General features: G+C 43.5%; 1 protein-coding gene across 4 annotated transcripts in view; it reads left to right on the forward strand.

Moving 5' to 3' along the window:
* The first annotated feature begins 13406 nt into the window (after positions 1–13406).
* Positions 13407–22646, forward strand: part of CDKL1 (cyclin dependent kinase like 1) — a 64967-nt gene continuing 55727 nt past the window's right edge. Inside the window, exons 1-2 of one of the 4 annotated variants that reach the window (XM_066344118.1) lie at positions 13407–13513; positions 14724–15010. In XM_066344118.1, the coding sequence (XP_066200215.1) occupies positions 14843–15010 (168 nt within the window). In that variant the 5' untranslated portion in view covers positions 13407–13513; positions 14724–14842. Of the gene's footprint in view, positions 13514–13637; positions 13891–14723; positions 15011–22646 lie in introns of those variants that run through there. The other 3 variants (XM_066344119.1, XM_066344120.1, XM_066344117.1) reach the window with 3 other exon arrangements.

A 22646-nucleotide genomic window follows, 5' to 3' on the forward strand; every position in this document is an offset into this window, starting at 1 on the left:
TCAGATTCTAGATAGGAAGAACGCTGGATGGAAAAAAACAAAACTGTACCAAAGCAAATTATTATGAAATTTCAGGGACATGGGTCAAAGAGATCTGCTATGTTTCCAAAGAAAAAGGGCAGGTCAAATACCAAGGAATCAGAATAGCTTCAAATTTCAACAGAAGCAGTGATTTCCAAACTCTGAAGTTTCCAACCTAAAATTCTGGATCCAAGTGAACTGTTAAACCTAAGAATAAAATGGAAACATTTTTAGTTGTACAAGGTCTTGAAACATTTACCTTCCACAGAGTCCCAAGTAGGCTCCCTAAGTATCAGAATGCCCTGAGGCAGCAAGTTAAGAGACTTCTAAGCTTATACTGAACAATCCACTGCCTCTGTGGCCAAAAATCAGAGGGTGAAGGGGATGTTCTTCAAGCCTCCAGGGTTCAATTACTGATGATACTGTTTCTAAGCAAAAACTTAGATCTAAGATGAAATTAAAAAAAAAAACACACTACCAGTTATTAACTTCAGGAAAGCAAAATGTATTAGAAAAGAAAAAGTAACCTATTACCAGTGGTTGAATGGCATAAAGTTAACAGAAAAATACTAATATAATCAGAATTGTAACATATATTGGGAGAAGACCTGGTATTTTAGAAGTGAGGTAGAAAAGTCCTCATCTTCCACAGTGGAAAATCAATGTGTAATACCTAAAAATTAAGAATCAAGAAGTAGCTCTTTCCAGCCGGTGCTGAGTTATGGGCTTCCCTCTGGACAAGCACCGCAAGATGGGGGCAAGACTAAGTCCTACCACAAAAAGCGAAAATATGAACGGGGATGCCCTGCTGCCAACAGTAAGGTTGGCCCCCAACAAACACACCCAGTCCATGTGCTGGGAGGCAAGCACCGAGCCTTGAGGCTGGACCTGGACAGCTTCTTCCAGGCTCAGAGTGTTGCATGGGCAAAACGAGGATTATTGATGTGTCTACGATGTACCCAACAACCACCTTCAGCACCAAGACCCTAGTAAAGAGCTGCATTGTGCTCATTGACGGCACACTGTACCGTCAGTGGTATGCATCCCACTGTGCACTGCCCCTGAGCCACAAGAAGGGGGCCAACCTGAAGGAAGAGATTCTAAACAAAAAACTATCAAAGAAAATTCAGGAAAAAATATGATGAAAAAAGAGTGAATGCCAAAATCAGCCATCTTCTGGAGCAGACCCAGCAGAGCAAGCTTGTCACGTGCACCACTTGAAGCCCAGGCCAGTGTGGCTGAGTGGACGGCTCTGTGCCAGAGGGCAAGGCGCTGGGATTCTAGCTGAGGAAACCAAGGCCCGGGGAGGCAACAAATTCTCCTCCCTCCTATCTTAGCCCATGTAATAAAGGTGTTTATTGTTTTAAAAAATAAAATCAAGAAGTAGCTTATTTAGTAACAAGGAAAATAATCAGCTAAAAGAAGGAAAAGTTGTGTTTTGGGAGGAGAGAAATGGAAGGGTGTGCTTTTTTTGGTGGGAAGTAGGACTGGTTACTTATGTGCATGACTACATTTGATTTCATGTAAAAAAAATTTTAACTTAAAAATATTGTTATGAGCCCTGGTTGGTTGGCTCAATGGTAGAGCATCAGCCTGGCGTGTGGATGTCCTGGGTTCGATTCCCGGCTAGGGCACACAGGAGAAGCACCCATCTGCTTCTCCACCCTCCCCCCTCTTCTTCCTCTCTGTCTCTCTCTTCCCCTCCCACAGCCAAGGCTCCATTGGAGCAAAGTTGGCCTGGGCGCTGAGGACAGCTCTGTGGCCTCTGCCTCAGGTGCTAGAATGGGCAGAGCATCGCCTCCTGGTGGACTTGCCGGGTGGATCCCGGTCTGGCACGTGTAGGAGTCTGTCTCTCTGCCTCTCGCTTCTCACTTCAGAAAAATACAAATAATAATAAAAAATAAATAAATAGGAAGTATCTTCATGAACTTGGGATAAGCAAAGATTTCCTAAATAGAAAATTAAGTTGGTAATATGGACTTAATTAAAATATGCTCTATTTATCTAAGGACACCTTTACAAGAATGAGAAGATAAGCCACAGAATGGAAAAGAGGCTTGCATTGCAAGCCTATCCAGAAGAGAAAAAGAACTTAAGGAAAAGGCAAACAACCCAATAGAAAAATGGCCAAAAGAATAGGCACTCCACAGAAGGTAACATTTGAGTACTCAATAAATACAATTTAATCTTTCTTGGTTATCAGAGAAATGTAAATTCAACAATGCAATACTTGACACTCACCAAAACGGTTATCATGAAAAAGACAAATTGGTAAGATGATGAAGAAAAGAGTGCTTGCCATTGCTGGTGGGAATGTAAAATAGTGCAACACTCTGGAAGACAGTTTGGCAGTTTCTTAAAATTATGTTAGCTATACTGTATAACTTAACCCGTCACCCTAATACATCCAATGAGTAAATGTTAACTATAAGTTTACAGTATGACCTGGTAATTCTATTCCTAGGTACCTGTGCAAGAAAGAATATATCCACGTAAAGACCTGTATGCCAATGTCTATAACTACATTATCCATAATAACCCAAAAGTGGACATTAACCCCAATATCCACCAATTGGTAAATGGATTAACAAAATGTCATATCCTTGCTATGTAATACTACTCAGCAGGAATCCACTCCAGTTAGGTTAGACCAACTGGAGATAGCAGGAGGGAATGGATAGTAAATGGAGGAGAATGAACTTCCCGAATCTTGCTATTCCTTAACTCTGGAAGTTCTTTTCTAGCTCCAGCCTCCCTTAGCCCTTCCAGAACCAGCCTTTTTACACATCAGCAGTGGCCAGGCAGCAACCCCTCCCCAGAGGTCAGTGTATCAGTACTGTGCATCTTCTCTGAGTCCCAGAATTCTAGTAATCCCAGACTTCACCTTTCTGTTCTTCCAGAATGCTTTGCCAGTGCCATCTGAACACTTAATATTTATTAAGTATACTATGGTTCCTATTACATTAAAAGCTAAATCTTATTTTCCCAACTTTAAACAATGGTGTGTGTGTTTGTGTGTGTGTGTGTATTCAAACACTCCTGTTAGATTTACACTCCTTTTATCAAACTTTATAGTTGATATTAAGAAAATAATGGTGGAACTAAACTACAGAAAACTTGAAGAAATATTTCATTGTTGGCCTTTCCATATATAACTCCAAAATGCAAATTACTTAAAATAATAAAATACCATATTTCGTACTTACCTGTATTAAGAATAGCTACGCTGCATTTTAATTGTTTATATTTCTGTCTTCCTCTCTGAAAGTAATGCCTGAGGGAAGGACTGTGCCAGTTTGGTATCTACAGTATGTTACAGGAAATCATTCCTCAATGAATAATTACTTCCCATTACTTTTATTATCATTGAGTACTAACAGGGACAAAAGAATCTTCTTCCTGTGAATTTGCACATGTCCCAATAGGTATTGTATAAAACAAATATTACTATGATTTCAGAACATTCTTCTTTGGACTGACTTAGGGGATTGAGTAACAGGGAGTGAAGAATGCACTAAAGGCCTCTACTCATGCCAGATCTGGCATTTTTATTCAACACATTTTCATTACGTACCTAATATGTACCAGAACTATTTTTTAGACACACTTAGACGAAATGAAGCTATGGCACTCATTGTAGATCAAAGACATGACTAAAGCAAAGTATAAAACCAAAGAATGGAATATAGAAAGGAAATAACACTTCTGTTAGCAGTGGGAATCTAGGTTGATCCTGTCCATCAGGAGAGAATTTCAAGATACTTAAGCAATCTACAAAACTGTATCTGCCATTTATTTTATAATGTTTTCGATGAGACCCATCTTACATAAGCCATGCACATTGTTATGTGTATTTTACTATTATTAAAAAAATTGGCAGTAAGTGCTGCCTGGATGTGGAACTCTCACATAGTGCTGATGAGAATGCAAAAAATGGTGCAGCCATTTTGAAAAACCATATGGCAGTATCTTAGAAAGTTAACCATATATTTACCATACAAGCAAACCATTTCAAATCTAGATATTTCCCCAAGAGAAAAATGAGCACATATGCCCACAGAAAAACTGATTAACCACTAAGGGCAGGGATGTAGTAATAGGACAGTTTGACAGCTTGACTTTATCAGTGTGCATATCCAGTTGTGATACTGTACTACAGATTGGCAAGGTGTTATTGGGGGAAAGTGGGTAAAAACTGTGAGATCTTGGTGTGTTGTCTTTTCTTTAAGTGAGAGGAGGGTAGATAGACTTCCACATGCATTTCAACTGGGATCCACCTGGCAATCCCGTCATCTGAGGCCAATGCTTGAGTACAAACTATTTTTTGTGCCTGAGGCTGATGTGCCCAGACCAAATGAGCTATCCTCAGTGTCCAGGGCCAATGCTTGAACCAACTGAGCCACTGGCTGTGGGAAGGGAAGAGTGAAGGGGAGAGAAGCAGATAGTTGCTTCTCCTGTGTGCTCTGACAGGGAATCGAACATGGGACATCCATACACCAGGCCGAAGCTCTATCCACTGAGCCACCGGCCAGGGCCAGTGTGTGTTGTTTCTTACAATTGCATGTGAATCTACTATAACCTCAAAATAAAGAGTTTAATTAAAAAAAAAAACAGGAAAATTCCAGACCGATACAGGAAGTAATTTTCCTGGTTTCACACAGCCAAAAAAGGGTAGGACCCAGATATAAACCCAAGTCTGATTTACCCTACATCACATGCTGTCTCCTTTCTCAGAGATTGTCCCATGAGCAGGGGCATGAGATGGTGGAAAGAGTACAGTGCTGGCCATAGGAAGCATTGACTTCCTGGTATTCCTTAGGACTCTGCATGACTGAAAAGCAAATGGTTTTTCTTAATTGGTAGGCCTTAAGAGAATCTATACATTTACATATGTTTTCTGTAAAGTATGGGCTATAGTTTGGGAAAAAACTTCCATCTGAACAGAAAAATGAGTATACTGAGATTACTGTCATGACGATAATAACAGTGAAAGCTAACATGGATGTAGCTCTCAGTGAATCTTTACAACTGTAAGAAGTAAGTAGTTCCTGTGTTGCAGATAACACATTCGAAGCATAAGAAGGTTGAGTAATCAAGTTCTTGCAGATGGTTCATAGCAGAGCTGGACTTGATCCTAGGTAGTCTAGCTCTGGAGGACATGCTCTTACTCAAGAGTGTCAGGTCAGATGACGGTAGAAAAATAAATATGTTTTAGGTAAAAGTGTTCATATTGTTTGGGGGCAATGTTGTTTTAAAAAAATTTTTTTATAAGGACCTACACATTGGTTTGCTTTTAGATGCTTCAATATGAAACTTATGATGAGCCTCCTGTGAAAGCTGTTTACAATAATAGAATTTCTGCATGTGGTTGTGACTGTAATCTTTGTTCAATCCTAGGCATGCATGCAGCTTAAAGGTGATCTTATGAAACCCTTTAGATTTTTTTGTTAAATAAATGCCTAAAAATTCAGTGGTTGACATGGGATATGTATCTAGGCTGCCAGAGGTTTCTGTTTGTACAAGGAGTTTAATTTAGATACCAATGAATAACTAACTTATAGTATTAACTCCATTCAAGAAATGGATGCATTCTCATCTCTCTATCTCTCTCTCTCTTTATTCACTTTAATGAAATTTCTTTTCATACAGATTGTTTTAGACTTCTTTTCTTTTGACAGAGACAGAGAGTCAAGAGAGAGGGACGGATAGACAGGAAGGGAGAGAGATGAGAAGCATCAATTCTTCGTTGTGGCTCCTTAGTTGTTCATTGATTGCTTTCTCATATGAGCTTTGACCTGGGGGGGGGGGCTACAGCAGAGTGAGTTGACCCCTTAATCAAGCCAGCGACCTTGGGCTCAAGCCAGCGACCTTGGGCTTCAAGCCAGTGACCTTGGGCTCAAGCCAGCAACTTTGGGCTTCAAGCCAGCGACCTTTGGGCTCAAACCAGTGTTCATGAGGTCATGTCTATGGTCCCATGCTCAGCCAGTGACCCTGAGTTCAAGCTGGTGAGCCCACACTCAAGCTGGATGAACCCATGCTCAAGCCAGTGACCTTGGGGTTTTGAACCTGGATCCTCTGTGTCCCAGTCTGACACTGTCCACTGCGTCACTACCTGGTCAGGCTAAAGTGAAGAATATTTATTAAATGCAAATAATTCATACTTCCTCTTTTTTCTTCCCTTCCTCCTCACTTTGACATAAACAGAAATACTTCCATTTTGATATTAGCTTTTTGTAAGGCGAGTTATATTTTTACACTTGATCTTAACCAAAAGGCCAGGAAGTGATGGCAGGTTACACTTTTTAACCACCTGATAAAAGCTGTTTAATCTGAAGCCACAGTATGGTACCACAAGTGGAGAGAATACAACTCAGAACTGAGACCCTGGTTTTACACCTATTGCCTAGAACTTTTTTTTTTTTTACTCTGAACAGTCATTTACATTTCCTGTATCTGTTTACTCAAATCCCTGATGTGTCCTCTCTCCTTCACAGACCCTTGTGAAGGATTTTTTTTTTTTAAGCAAAAAATACAATTTCACCAGCAGTCCTCCAAGTTGTCTAGTTTCCTCCTGGAAGAGGCCTGGGTGTGGAGGCAGAGCTGGCTCCGTGCATGGCCAGACAGCGTGCGAGCCGGGAAAGGCACGGCTTTGGCTCCACCGCTCGGCACGGTGTCGGTTCCTGTCAGCACCCTGTGAAGGTCTGCTCTCCAAACAGCGCTCTCTGTCACAGCTTTCAGCTGACATGCAGAAAGTTATTAATGTCCTTTCCTGTTTATTACCTCATAAAACCACATTTTTAAAAATCATAAAAGCACAGAATGTACTTAGCTTGCCTTATGAGTAAGTATGGTTAGCAATCAATTGTCCAAAGTGGCAAAGAGAGTTACACCTTGAGGGTCCGAGGCTTATTTCCGAAAGAAGGGTCCTCATACACATTGACTCGCCGCCCTCTGTAGTGATCAACCCTCCAGGGCATTAGTGTTCATGTTGCTGAGCAGTTGTGGCATTGGGTTCGTTGGTGAAAGTATTAGGTGGCTGTTTTAAAATCTGAGAATGCAAAGAAGTGTTGAGGTTCTTAAAGGAAGACTGAGAAGGGAAAGTTTTCAGGAGAGGTGCTTTACAAAGACGGCTGGCCGTATATAAAATGCAATTTTCCCCTTTAAGTAAGGGAAAATACACACAAAATAACTAAGGTTAATGTTAATTAGCAATGAAAACATTTTATGTTGCTTTCTCATATGTGGGCCCAGCCACATATGAGAAAACATTTTATGTTGGCTGGGCCCACATATAAAATCAGGGATGATGGGCTCTTGTTTTATTTAAATTTATTTTTCAATATTTACATTTATTCACCAGGCTTTACCATCTCCACAGAAGGGAGGAAATTATTTACATGCCTGGTATTGTAACATTTAGCAGTGACTGGTCAGGAAGAACTTGGCTGACGCCTGGCTTCTCTCTTTAAGTTACTTACCCATTCTTTGTCCTGTATCAGGAATGGACCTGCAGTTCCGCCTCCTTGTTGGTTCTCTTGAGAGTCTGAAGACAGAGGACCTTTCTCTCGCTGCCAGGGGCGAGCGCGGGCCTGCACGCGGCTGCAGCTGGGTTTGAAACCTGCCTTCAGCCCTGGGTTGCTGGGTGGCCTTGCACTGACCAACCTCTCAAAGCTTCAGCTTCTTCTATTATAAAATGGGGCACTTAATCCCAGCCAGTTCACAGAGCCAACCATGTAGGATTGTTATAAAGATTAGAGATAATGTGATTGATGAGCCCAAAACAGAAGTGCTCCTAAATGGTAGTTATTAACTGTTTTTCTGTCAGTGCCCTGGAAACGATTAAACAGGGAAAGTAAATTCAGGTCAAGCACAAGATCAAGCAGTTTCATGATGTCATTTTAAAATCACAGTGACTCAACTCCCTTTTCCTTACAGGAAACATAATTGGTGGGGAAAAAAAGCTTCAAGCATTGCCCCTGGGTTCAGTACTGAGATGAGGGGCTCCCCACCTCACAGAGGGGGTTCGTTCTCCTGAGTGTCAGGACTGCACAGAGATGCAGTCACTGAGCCACTGTGAGAAGGAAGCGTAATGACAAGTCATCTTTCTGGCAGCTTAAAACGGAGGAAGGTACTTACTTGTGCAAGTGTATTAGGCCAGCTCCTGACATCCTCTACATTAACTCAGAACTCCTGCCAACCACCCCTCTGTGTCTGGTAGTATTAGCAAAACAGCTAGGAGCAGAGGTTCTGGAGTCAAACTGCCTGCATTCCAGTCCCCACTTCACAACTCACCAGCTTTGTGTCCTAAGGTAAGTTACTTACCCATTCTAAATCACTCTCCTACTCTGAGACCCCTGGATAATATTGACATCCCTTTCCTAGGGTTGTGGTGAGGCTCCTCGTGTATAAAATATTCTTAGCATAATGCCTGCCACGAAGCAAGCACTAAGTAGTTATTGTCGGGGTGGTTGGTGTGGGCAATAGTAATTATCTTGCACAAGATCAAACACCAGGAAGAGGGCAGAAATCCTGGTCTTCTGATTCCAAATTCCAGGCTCTTTCTCTTACCATGTGTTACTCTACTGAATGTTTATTGCTTTCTTAAATGATTAAAATACCACAGGTGCTGTTTGTGTTATCCATGTACACTGAAGTATTCTCTCTGATTATGCAGAGCTGCAAAGAAAAGATCACACTATAAGTGGAAAATAACGTTTCATGTTTCTTTTGCTCTTGCTGAAGAGAAAGAGCCCACACACTACGGCTTCCCCCTGCACAGGATTTGTAATTCTTTGATATCAAAACCAATTTCAGTCCTGTCAACTGAAAGGACTGCTGTGATTTGACAGTTTGGTGCTAAGTGGTGACATCAACTGTTTGTCTGCCTTTCAAAGTTGTTCTTGTATATTTCAATCCAACTGCCTCCAAACAAAACAATCCAGCTGCAAGATACGCTAGGCTAGCTTTCTGGTTCACTGCCCACTTCGGGGTAAATAACTGGTACGCTACTCCCTCCTTTAACTACCACTGGGCTTGGCACGGCCCCAGGATCCGTGGGTACTGAACCATCAAGCTAATTTTCCAGATTAACCTTAGCCTGGTGTGAACTTCAGACAAGGTAGCTCTCGGAGACATTCACGTTGACTTTCCTGCCTCATTTTAAAATAATTTTTTAATTGTCAAAAGGAAATATTCATCCACATATACCATATTCTGGGCCACGAAGCAAACTTCAACACATTTCAAAGAATTTAAATCATACAAAGGGATTTCTCTGCAAACAATTAAGCTAGAAATCAGTAACAGAAAAATAGCTGGAAAATATCCAAACAGTTGGAAATTAAACAACATACTTCAAAACAACCCACAAGGCAAAAAGCAAGTCTCAAGGGAAATTAGAATATATTGTGAGCTGAATAAAAATATATCAAGATTTTGGGGATGTATATAAAGTGATGCTTAGAGGACAATTTGTGGCATTAAAAGCTTATGTTAGAAAAGAAGAAAGATCTGCCTGACCAGGCAGTGGTGCAGTGGATAGAGTGTTGGACTGGGGTGTGGAGGACCCAGGTTTGAGACCCCGAGGTCAACAGTGCAGGCTCATCTGGTTTGAGCAAAGCTCACCAGCTTGGACCCAAGGTTGCTGGTTTGAGCAAGGGGTTACTCAGTCTGCTATAGCCCCACAGTCAAGGCACATATGAGAATGCAATCAATGAATGACTAAGGTGTCGTATGAGAAAGCAATCAATGAAAAACTAAGGTGTCGTATGAGAAAGCAATCAATGAACAACTAAGGTGTCGCAACGAAAAACTAATGATTGATGCTTCTCATCTCTCTGTTCCTGTCTGTCCCTGTCTATCCTTCTCTCTGACTCTCTGTCTCTGTAAAAAAAAAAAAAAGAAGAAAGATCTAAAATTAATGGTATAAGCTAGCTTCCATCTAAAAAACTAGGAAAAGCAGCTAAAAACAAAGCAAGCAGAAGGAAGAAAATTAAGAGATGAAATCAACAAAGTTGAAAAACAAAATAAAAACATGAATTAAATCAATTAAATCCAAAGCTGTTTCTTGAAAAGGTCAATAAAATTGGCCGTAGCTGGGTAGCTCAGTTGGTTAGTGTGTCATCCCAACACACCAAGTTTTGGGGTTCGACCCCAGTCAGAGCATATGTAAGAAACAACCAATGGAGTGCACAGATAAGTGGAACAACAAATTCATGTTTTTCCTTCTCTCTCTCTCTCTCTCTCTTAAAACAATAAATTAAAAAGGTAAAAGATAAGGTCAATAAAATTGATAAGCCTTAGTCACATTGGTCAGGAAATAAAGGAAAAAAATTACTAATACCAAGAATGACAGAATGACATAGGAAACACTACTATATATCCTATAGACATTAAAAGAATAATAATTTAATATCACATATGAATAACACTAAAAAGATCATGTATAATTCTTATATATGAACAATTTTAAGCTCATACATTCAAATATCTAGATAAAATAGGCAAATGCCTTGAAAGACACAAACTACCAAAGCTCACTTGAGAAGAAACATACACTGAATCTTCCTATATATTTATTATTATTTTACTAACCCTATTACGATGACATTGGTTCACAAAACCATACTGATTTCAAGTGCATAACTCAACAAAGCACCATCTGCCCACCGCATTGTGCACCCTCTGACCCTAGGCGTGGCTCTTTCTGTTCCCATTTTCCCCACCTCTGTGGGCCTGCACATAGCCCCCACCCCCGTTCCCTCTGGGCGTCGCCACACTGTTGACTGTGTCTATGTGTTATGGATACATGTTTTTTGGCTAATCTTCATCTTCTTTCATCCAGTCCCCCCAACTCCCCCCTCCCCTCTGAGAGCTGTCAGTCTGTTCCATGTGTTCATGCCTCTGATTTGAATAGTCTTATATTTTATTAAAAGAAATAGAATTTGTGATTTAAAATATTTCAACAATGAAAACTCCAGGCTCAGTTTGCTTTATTGACAAATTCTATCAAACAGCTAAGGAATAAATAATATCAATTTAATATGAACATTTCCAGAAAATATTAGAGAAGAAAACACTTCCCAACACATTTAATGAAATCAGTATTACCTCAATACCAAAAACTAGACAAAGACATTACAAAAAAACTATAGATCAATATAGCTCAATAATATTAATGCAAAAATCATCAGTGAAGTATTACCAACTCCAGCAATGTATCAAAATGATAGGATATCATACATAACCAAGTTGGTTTGATCCCAGGAATGTAAGGTTAGTTCAACATTTAAAAATCAATCAGAAGCCTGGCCTGTGGTGGCGCAGTGGATAAAGCGCTGATCTGGAATGCTGAGGTTACTGGTTTGAAATCCTGGGCTTGCCAGGTCAAGGCACGTATGGGAGTTGATGCTTCCTGCTCCTCCCCCTTTCTCTCTCTCTCTCTCTCTCTCTCCCCCCTTTCTAAAATGAACAAAGTCTTCTAAAAAATCAATCAATATAATTCACTATATCAACAGACTAAGAAAAATCATACAATAAATAAAATTTATACGATTATCTCAATAGATATAGAAAAGTATTTGACAAAATTCAACATCAATTCATTATTTTCAAAAACACCTCTTAGCAATTAAGAGAACTCTCTCGATCTAATAAAGGGTCTTTGTATTAGTTCTATTTGCTGCATCAAATAACCCAAAACAAAAATATCAAACATTTGTTATCTCACTATTTCTGTACTTCAGGAATACAGATACGACTTAGCTAGGTGCTGCTGAATGAAGGCATCTCACAGGATTGAACTGATGTTTGTCACCTGGGGCTGTTTCATTTGAAGGTACACATGAATGGTGGTGTGGGGCAGGGGGTGATCTACTTCTAAACTCACTCACATGGTTGCTGGCAGGATTCATGTCCTCACAGGATAGTGGACGAGGGCCTGAGTTCCTCTTGGCTCTTGGCTTCCTCAGCTCCTTGCCATTGGGCAGCTCACAACATGGCATCTGTATTCCCTCAGAGCAAGTAAATGAGAGTGCAAGCGAGCACCTAAGGTGGAAATCACAGTCTCTTTGTAAACCTCGGAAGAGATATTACATTACTTTTGACATATTCCGTTCCTCAAAAGCAAGTCACTAGGTCAAGCCTATACTGAAGGGAAGGGGAGCACACAATGGCATGAATACGAAGAACCAGGGGTCATTAAGGGCCATCTTAAAGGCTGTCCACCACAGCATCAGCAAAGAAATCTAGCTAGCTCCATACCTAGCAGTGCAAGACTGAATGCTTTCCTCCCAAGAGCAGTAATAAGGATATCTTCTCTTATCACTCCCATTTGAGTTCACACTGGAGGACCTACCACGGGCAATAAAGTAAGGAAAAGAAATAAAAGGCACACCAGTTAGAAAGAGCTAAAACTGTCCCTATTTGCAGATGACATGGTTGTCTACATAGAAAATCTCAAGGAAGTTACAGAAACTTCCTATAATTTTTTGTTTTTATTTCCTAGAATTTATAAGTGAGAAAACATCTAGGTGACAAATAAGCATATGAAAAATGGTTGAATGTTAGTCATGAGGGAAGTGCAAATTAAAGCCGCAAGAGACCATTGCCTACATATTAAAATGGTTGAAATCAAAAGACCTGGCACATCAAGTGCTGACAAAGATACAGAGTAATTAGAACATTGCTGGCAAGAATATGAAATGTAGTCGCTTTGGGAAACATTTTGGCAGTTACTTCAATAACATACAGTTATCATATGACCCAGCAGTACTCCTAAGTATTATTTTCCCAAGAGAAATGAAAACATATGTTCACATAAAGACCACGCATGGATGTTTATAGTGGCTTAGTCAGATGTTCTTCAACTGGGAATGGACAAACAAATGGTGGTATATCCATGTAATGGGATACTATTCAGGAATAAAAAGGAATACACTACTACTGATAAATGCAACAAAATGGCTGAATCTCAAATGATTTATGTCAAGTGAAAGAAGCTTAGCTCAAAAGGCTACATAATGTAGAATTCCATTGACACAACATTCTGGAAAAGGCAAAACTATAGAGACAGAAAACATCAGTGGTTGCCTTTTGCAGACAATTTCTGGGAGGTTCACAATCTCTGGTCCACCCTTGGACCCCATCTATGTGCTTCTCCATTGTCAAGGCAACCACCAGTCCCTCTCCTCCCAGCTCCAGCTCTCACCCAACCTCTAGCCTGATTTACATTTAGTGGCATGGGGTTAATCCCTGTTTCAGACAGTATGTTGAGTTCTCTCTTCAGGTATTACTTCCAGGGCAAACACCCACCTCAGTGCTGGGCAGATGCAATGGGATAGACAATCAAGTACTGAGGCAGTCTGCCCAGTGGCAAATTACCTTATTTCATGATTTCCCCAGGTCTATTAACTTCCCTCCTTTGTGTTCAAACCCAAGCAAGTAAGAGCCAGTTGGGAGAAGGATGTGAATAAGGGACCTAAAACAAAGCTCCGTAAGTAGGCCTCCACCTCTCGCATCAGAAGGCGGGGTTGTAATGGAAGTCACTGGTCAAGGAGTACCCTCACCCTCCAAGCTAATGAAGTGCCGACTTGAACCAATTTCAATCATACCTTTCTGTTCGTCTTTGCCTTATCCTCCCTCCCTCCCTTCCTTCCATTCCCTGACTGGATGCTACCGGCCACTGATCAGGGCAGATCCAGAGCCTCCCTTAAGGCGTTTACAGTCCGGCAGAGAATAAGGGGGTGTAAGGTGGGGTGTGGGGGGCAGACTCCTGGCGCAGGCGTCTTCCCGGCAGACTCTGCTCCCGCGGCGTTCTCCCGCCCGGCGGGAGTTTGCGAGCTCGCAGCCCTCCTCTCCCGGCCGAGGGACGTAAGTGCAGGGCCCCAGGCCCGCTGCGGGGACAGCTCCTCCAGGGGCCGAGGACCACCCCCCAGGGCCCTTCCCTGCGGCCGGACCGCGGCCGGGTCCAGCGGGGCAGTCAGCGCGGCGGCCGGCCCAGGCCGGCCCAGGGGCGGGGACCGGGTCCCTTAGAGATCGCGGCCCGGCAGGCGAGAGCGGAGCCGGGCAGGAGTCTGCGGGGTGGGCGCCAGGCCGGGCCGGCAGCCGCGGCGCCGCGAGTCCCGGGTCGGGAAGGAGGCGCCGGCCGGACCCGGCGGGCCTGGCTGCCACGTGGCGCCCCTGAGGCTGCGCCGCGCGGGCCGGGGACGGGCGGGAGGCCCGGGCTGCGCTGGCGGCCTCTGCGTACCGAGCTCCGGGCCTGCGCCTCGGAGCCGGGCGGCGGAGGCGCGGGCGCCGGGCGGGCGTCTCTTCGGGCCGGTCTCCGCCCCGCCCGGCCTCGCCGCCGCCGCCGTCCCCGCCCCCGTCCCCGCCCCCGCGGGGAGCCTGGCGGTGTCTTCTTGCCGCAGGGAAATCAGACCCGAAATTAGAACCGGGGAAGCCCTTAGCCTTCCTCGACCTCCAGCCAGCTCATGTGTCTTAGATCGGATGAACTATAACATTAAAAAGACAGATTATCTTACAACTCGGTTCGTTTTTGAATGATTGGTTACATTTTAACTTGCAGGGTATATATAACAAGACGGTTAAAAGTGGGTTAACTAACTCGAAGCTGTCATTTGGTCAGGTTGCCATTGCTGAGGGGCGAGGCTTTAAAGCTGTGGGTCAAGTCCTGATTCTTGAACAGGTGCTGTCTTCTGTGCTAGGTCCTTGACAGAGACCCATCGTTGAGTGGGGCTCCAGTGCATTCTGTTGTGCCAATATTTTATAAGCGACATTTTCAAATGATGTGAAGATCCATTTTAAGAAGATTTATTTCTCTGTGATGGAGAAGTATGAAAAAATTGGGAAAATTGGAGAAGGATCCTATGGAGTTGTTTTCAAATGCAGAAACAGGGACACGGGTCAGATTGTGGCCATCAAGAGGTTTCTGGAATCAGAAGATGACCCCGTCATAAAGAAAATCGCCCTTCGAGAAATCCGCATGCTCAAGGTAATGGAATCTTTCAAGTGAGTTTTCTGGGACTAAAAAATTGGAGTCATGTTATGTTAAATAAATGCCTTGAGATGTGATTGCATCTCTTTCCTTCATGGACTTTTGTCCTGCGACACAACTGGGAGACATCTGTGCACAAATCACCATTTATATGATGGACTAAACAGCAGAGGTGGCATTCACTTTCGGTGATGCTGTGGGATATTTTATTTTCCTTCCCAATAGTTTCTCTTCCTTGTCCCCTGTATAGATCTGGTTCTTCGAGAGCCATCAACTTTGATAGCACAAGAACTTAGCACAATTAGGGTTTGTTAGCATTCATGGTTTTTAAACGCTAAGGCTGTCTTCTGTTAATGTTCTCAGTCCATTAAGAAAACGAATAATTCACTTGTTTTCAATTTGTTAGGAAGCTGACATTTACACTTCACATTTATCTACCACTGAGCATCATAATGTCTTGAGAAGGATTCTTCTCAAGTGAAATGATCACTTTAAAAATGTTTATTAACCCTAGGAGACCATGATATCAAGGTGCGCGGGGGTGGGGGTGGGGGGGTATTGTTTATTACATGTTAAAACTGTTTTTTTTTCCCTCTAATGGAAAGAGGTTTCTTTTCTGAATATCTGTGAAGATGAAACCCAGACCTCAAGGTAGACGGTGATGTGTCATGAATGCAGTGGGGGTTAATTTGGTTTCAAACAGTTAGGGCCTGTGTTTGAAATGTTGACTAACTTCATGACCAAGAAAGAGGAGTCTTGTGGGAGATGAGCAGAACATGCAGGATTTTCTTTTATCCCCGCCTCTCTGTTTTCTCCAGGCCTCTTTAAACGTCTTCTTTTCCCCATGAATTGAGTATGTGGGGTTGTCTCTGATTAAGGACCCTGAATGGGAAGCAGCAGCAGGCTTTCAATAAATTAAAGTGTGTGGACAATAGGAACACTTTCTCTTTCTGGGGTTAGGATATCATCGACTCTGAGAAAACACTTCCATCCTCTCTCTCTCTCTCTCTCTCTCTCTCTCTCTCTCATACACACACACACACACACACACACACACACACGTCCTGAAGGGCTCCCCTAGGGAGGGGTGAGACCAGCAGTGCTGGCTCATCCATGCCACTGCCTGGCCCTGGGCCCGCTGCCCTTCCCCACCCTCTGCACAGGGAGGGGTTCTCACCCTTGAACCTTTCTCCTAGGCTGGGGGTGCCATGTTTCACTGCCTCAGGCTTTCAAAGAGGAGAAGGGGATCATTGTATTTCCAAGAGTTCCTTTACTCCAAAGGAAAGGAAAATTCTTTCTAGTGGAGAGATCCTTTTTTTCTGATTCTGAACGTCACCTGTCAAGGCTTCTCTGAAAATTCTCACTACTCTTCAGCAATGTTATGTGTACAGGTGTAGCTCCCATTATTAATTGAGTTCCTGCAGGGTGGGGACCTTGCTTCTGTATCTGTATCAACTACTTGGCATGTAGTAGGCCTCCAATAAATGTTGTTGCTGAATTTTTTTTAAAAAAGGTTAAAAAAATAAACTCTTAGGAAGGGTAGGTGTTCCCAGTAAATTAGGAGGTCAGGTGTGTTCTCTTGAATAACTGAATATTGATTTTGCTCTAAAGGATAGAGTTGTGTGCACAGAAGCCTGATTTTAAAGCAGGCAGCACCCTCCTCTCCAAAATCAAGTGCACAGATGGGTGCCCTTGATCTGTACAAGGTGATGGGACTAGACTTCCGTAGAGGCTATCCATTTAAGCCCTAACTTTTCAGAATTCTGTGATATTCCTAACGCATAATGTTAAGATGTGTTTAATATGTTAATAAATGAATCAGTGGTATGTTAAATCAAGTCATGTCTTTCCATTTATTTTCCCAGTACATACTATTGTGCCTAAACAGAATGTACACAAAGTTGTATAGTCTTTCAGATGCTTAGCTGTGGAAGGGAGGTAATTTCCCCTCAGCTCTCACTCAGGATAGACTGAGTTCCTAATGGGCAGGGCCTGTGTCATTCACCTCATGTCCTCACGCCTGGCAAGAACCCTCAAAATGTTTGTTGAATACTGAAAGTAAAGTGTTGGGAGGCACATTTGAGGTAGGAGATGTTTAGGGAGGCATGGGATGAAAGATAAAGCATTCAGGTGGATAGTCTATCCTAGGAAAAGGTGCATAAGTGGACAGTGGTATATTGAGGGAGCACAAGTAATAACTCCAACGTCTTGGCCAACATGCCTGCTGGGTGCGACTGGGCCAGGTGGAGAAGGGAGAGAAAGATAGCCAGGGTCTAATAGGAGAGGTGTGAGCATTTTTCTGGGATACAGGTCTGGCCCTGGGGTGTGATGGATAACACATAGCTGTACCTTGGTCCCAGGTCGCCCCTGGGGTTTGGAGCCCGACTCCAGGGCACATGTGTAGCCCTCAAGAACAGGAAATTGGTGAGATGTAGGCAAGTGTTTTAAGGTTTTATCTGAACTGGAATTGGAGGCAGAGCTTCAGTGCCCATGGGAAGGAGGAATACCAGGCTATGAGCAAAACACAGTTCCTTGGGCCTGGGGGAGGGTTGCAGTGAGGTGATTTAGTGAGTTTAAGCTCCTATGGTTTTCCTTGAACATCCCTTACAGAGCTGGGGCTTTCAGTGACCCCTGCTAAGGTCATGAATGAGGAGCCTTAGTCAAAGCAGGTGAGGCCAGGCAGGTGCTGATCACCTGACTGCTTCCATTATGGTAAGGAAAGCTAGAAAAGTAGGTCAAGACTAGTTGTAGAAGACTCTGAATGCCAGGCTAAGGAGTGTGGCTTTCTCCTAAAATAACAGAAGCGAGGCTACATTTTCTTTTTAGAAAGTTCTCATTTGTAGATAATTTGGATTTCATAGACCAATAATATTTCAAAAAAGTTTTTGTTTTTTTTTAAACCAGATTAGGATAGGGTTGTCAGGCTTTTAAAAAACCAACTACCAACTACTTTCACCATCGCTTCATAAAAGAAAGGACATTTTAATATTTTTTAAAAAACTAGGAGAGACACAATTTAAGAAAAAAGCAGTCTTTCCAAGAGAGAAGTTGGCAACTATAAATAGCATTTATGTGCATTCATTTCTGTGGTGTGTGTGAGTGTATGTGTATCATTGTGAGTGTGGGTGTATCATTGCCCTTGTTTTTCCCATTTCACTCTCCATTGATGAAAATGGGGCCATCATTCGTTTTGTGAAACCCAAATCTCATAAAACCAAGCACTATGTCCAGGAGCAGAGAGATTCTCCGGATCAGATCCTGTCCTGCTGAGTAGGACCTATATCTGATACAACAAATTACTAATAGTACAAAAGAACTAATGATCCCCTAGATCAATCCTCAGAGAAGTTCATGTGTATCAGTTTTTAAAACTGTTTAACAATTTAAAGCAACTCCTCATAGCTACTATTGGACTCTTAAAAATAGTTGTGTCCTCTTAAGCAGATACGACTGTAGGAGTGAATTATCCAGCAGTTGATTGTGTAATATTTAAGGCAGCACATCTACAAGGCTTCCAATTCATGGTGTGAAAGCACAGATGAAAATGTAGCTATCCATTGGTAAATGCTTTTGAGGATGATAATTATTATCAAGAAAGCCTATTTTGCTAATATTTTTAGAAAAGGTATTTTCTGAAAATTGGAAATACTTTTCAAATAGCATTATTTTGTGCCATTTGGAAAAAATGGGTGACACATTTGTACGAGAAAAACAGTATTTGGACTAATAAACTGCTTTTTAAACTAAATATAATTCACTCTTCACCAAGAGCTCCTACTGTAGTCAACCCTTCCATATTTTATCCAGGCACTGTTTGTGGCCCCTTTTCTCATAGGGAAGGAGAGAGACTGAGGGTAAACAAATAATTATATGTCAAGTGGCAAAAAATAAAACAAGAAGCCCTGGCCGGTTGGCTCAGTGGTAGAGTGTTGGCCTGGCGTGCAGGAGTCCCGGGTTCGATTCCCAGCCAGGGCACACAGGAGAAGCGCCCATCTGTTTCTCCACCCCTCCCCCTCTCCTTACTCTCTATCTCTCTCTTCCCCTCCTGCAGCCAAGGCTCCACTGGAGCAAAGTTGGCCCAGGCACTGAGGATGGCTCTGTGGCCTCTGCCTCAGGCGCTAGAATGGCTCTGATTGTGGCAGAGCGATGCCCCAAGATGGGCAGAGCATTGCCCCCTGGTAGGCATGCCGGGTGGATCCCAGTCGGGCACATGCGGGAGTCTGTCTGACTGCCTCCCTGTTTCCAACTTCGGAAAAATACACACACACACACACACACACACAAAAAAAATAAAATAAAATAAAATAAATAAAACAAGATAAGAGGGAAAGAATAATAGAGGGGCTCGTGTTTTATTTAGGGTGATTAGGAAAAGCCTTCCTGAAGAACGACACTTGAAGAAAGACCAGAAGGAAGTGTGAAGGAGTGACTCACGTAGCTATCCAGGGCATGAGCACTCCAGGGAGAGGGAATGAGTACAGAAGCCCCACGGCAGGAGCAAGTGACAAGTTCTGTGCATGTTTTGGCGTGTTCTAGGAGGAGCAAATAGATTAGCATATCTGGAGCAGAATAAGAAAGGGTGAGGGTCATAGGAGATGAAGGCAGGGAGGTAAAAGGGTCAGACTTGAGGGCTTTGGGGGCCACGGTAGGAACTGTGGGTTTTACTCTGAATGAGATGGGTGCTGAGTGTTTTGAGTAGAGGGATGCCTTGTGTCTCATATCCTAGGAGGATTCCTCTAGCTGCGGATTGTTCCAGCCCCACAGTCAAGAAGATCGTTTAGAATACTACCGCAGTGATCCAAGTGTGAGATGGTGGGGTCAGAGTGGTGGCGGCGGTCAGATTCTAGATTTATTCTGAGAGAAAAGCATATAGGAGTCTGATATTTTGATAAGGAACCAAGAATGACTCCAGGGTTCTTGACCTCAGTAACTGGAAAAACAAGGAGATAGGGAGATTGAGGTACAAATATGGGGGAAAGGAAATTAAGAGTTCTGTTTTGGATATGTTAAGTTTGGGATGTGAGTCCAAGGAGTCTGTAAAGTGGGCAATTAAATATACAACTCTGGCATTAAGGGGAAAGTCCATGTTCAAGATATTAAGTTTGGAGACATCAACATAGCAATGGTATTTAAAGCCATGAGATTAGGTCACCATAGGGAATGGAGACACGAATATCAAAGACTGCACGCTGGAGCTCCAGCTTCTGGAGGTCAGGAAGATGGGGAGGAACCAGCAAGGGAGGTAAGAAGGGGTGCTTGGCGAGGTAGAAAACTCCAAAGAGCAATGTTCTTAAAAACTCAGTGAAGAAGGCTGACCAGGTGGTGATACAGCAGCTAGAGCCTTAACCTGGGAAACTAAGGACCCAGGTTCAAAACCCTGAGGTCGCTGGCTTGAGCACAAGCTCACCAGCTTGAGCACGGGGTTGCCGGCATGAGCTTAGGCTCATAGACATGACCCCATGGTCGCTGGCTTGAGCCCAGTGGTTGCTGGCTTGAATCCCAAGGTTGCTGGCTTGAGTCCAAAGTTGCTAGCTTGAGCCCAAGGTTGCTGGCTTGAGCGTGGGCTCATCCGGTTTGAGCACAGGCTCACCAGCTTGGAGGGGTCACTGGCTTGAGTGTGGGCCCATAGACATGACCCCATGGTCACTAGCTTGAGCCCAGTGGTCACTGGCTTGAGCCCAAGGTCGCTGGCTGAGCAAGTAGTCACTGGCTCAGCTAGAGCCCCCCAGTCAAGGCACAAATGAGAAGGAATCAGTGGACAACTGAAGGGCCACAACTACAAGTTGATGCTGCTTTTATCTCTCTCCCTTCCTCTCGTGCTGTCTTCCCCTCTCTTCTTCTCTCTAAGAAAAAAAAAGGGAAATGGTCATGGTGTCACAGGTCATTATTAGTATAGACTTAGAATTAGGCATTGGCTTTAAAAATATGAGGTCATCTGAGATATTGACAAGAGCTGTTTGGGCGGATTGTAGGAATGAAAGCTTCATCAAAGATGGTTCAAGAGAGAATGAGAGGTATGATGTGGAGACAGTGATATAGGCAACTCTTGAGGAATTTCATTATAAAAGTAAACTGAGAAATAGGAGGGAAGTAGGCATTTGGAAGAATATGAGGCCAAGAGAGTTGTTTTGCTGGGTTTTTTGTTTTTTGGTGTGTTTTTTTTGTATTTTTCCAAAGTGAGAAGCAGGGGGAAGCAGGCAGACAGACTCCCGCATGCACCTGACCGGGATCAATCCAGCATGCCCACCAGGGGGCGATGCTCGGCCCTTCTGTGGCATCACTGTACTGCAATCGGAGTCATTCTAGAGCCTGAGGCGGAGGCCATGGAGCCATCCTCAGCTCCTGGGCCAACTTTGCTCCAATGGAGCCTCGGCTGTGGGAGGGGAAGAGAGAGACAGAGAGGGAGGAGAGGGGGAGGGGTGGAGAAGCAGATGGGTGCTTCTCCTGTGTGCCCTGGCCGGGAATCGAACCCGGACTTCCACAAGTCGGGCCGACACTTTACCGCTGAGCCAATCAGCCAGGGCCTGCTGTTGTTTTTAATATGGGAGAAATAAGTATATCTGTATGCTGATGGTATTAATCCAGTAAAGAGAAAAGATGGTGTTGGAGGGAGAAAATTTCTGGGGCCATGATGTTGGGTTACTAACCTGGACCATGACTAAAAAACATAGCTATAATAGCATGATAGACCAATTCATGGACCAGCTGGGAGATCAGGCTACCTTTTATTTTTATTTGGCTTGTTGCTGTGTTCTTTAAAGACACTATCCTTAATCTTTATGTAACAGGATCCACAGCTGTCTTCAAACTATGAGTGTATAACTTCTTCCACCAGCATGTACATCTGATTTGCATATGATCCATGAAAACTGCAAAAAATAATTCAACCCTTTTTCATAACTGAGATTTAAGCAAATAAAGATATTTTGTTTGGGAGGTGGAGCACCTGACAGGAACCAGATTTAGAGGGAGACAGAGTTCCTGAACGATCACCTTAAATCGAGAAGTATGGCATGAGCCCTGGCTGGTTGGCTCAGCGGTAGAGCATCGGCCTGGCATGCAGGGGACCTGGGTTCGATTCCCGGCCAGGGCACATAGGAGAAGCGCCCATTTGCTTCTCCACCCCCCCCCCTTCCTTCCTCTCTGTCTCTCTCTTCCCCTCCCGCAGCCAAGGCTCCATTGGAGCAAAGATGGCCCGGGCGCTGGGGATGGCTCCTTGGCCTCTGCCCCAGGCACTAGAGTGGCTCTGGTCGCGGCAGAGCTACGCCCCGGAGGGGCAGAGCATCACCCCATGGTGGGCAGAGCGTCGCCCCTGGTGGGCATGCCGGGTGGATCCGGTCGGGCGCATGCGGGAGTCTGTCTGACTGTCTCTCCCCGTTTCCAGCTTCAGAAAAATACAAAAAAAAAAAAAAAAAAAAAAAAAAAAGAAGTATGGCATGAAAGGCAGTCATCACAGACCGTGTGGTGGGAAGTGGCACTGTTTCTGCATAGAGCAGGCGACTGTCCGTGAACCCAGTCCAGTCCCCTGGGGAATAACTGTGTGCCCACAGGGAAGAGCTGTGTGGTTCAAAACAAACACAAACCTACCAACCTAGAATAATTGTACTACTAAGGTCCCAAGCCTCTATGATGC

This window comes from Saccopteryx leptura, chromosome 6 (genome assembly GCF_036850995.1).
Source record: "Saccopteryx leptura isolate mSacLep1 chromosome 6, mSacLep1_pri_phased_curated, whole genome shotgun sequence".
NCBI lineage: Eukaryota > Metazoa > Chordata > Mammalia > Chiroptera > Emballonuridae > Saccopteryx > Saccopteryx leptura.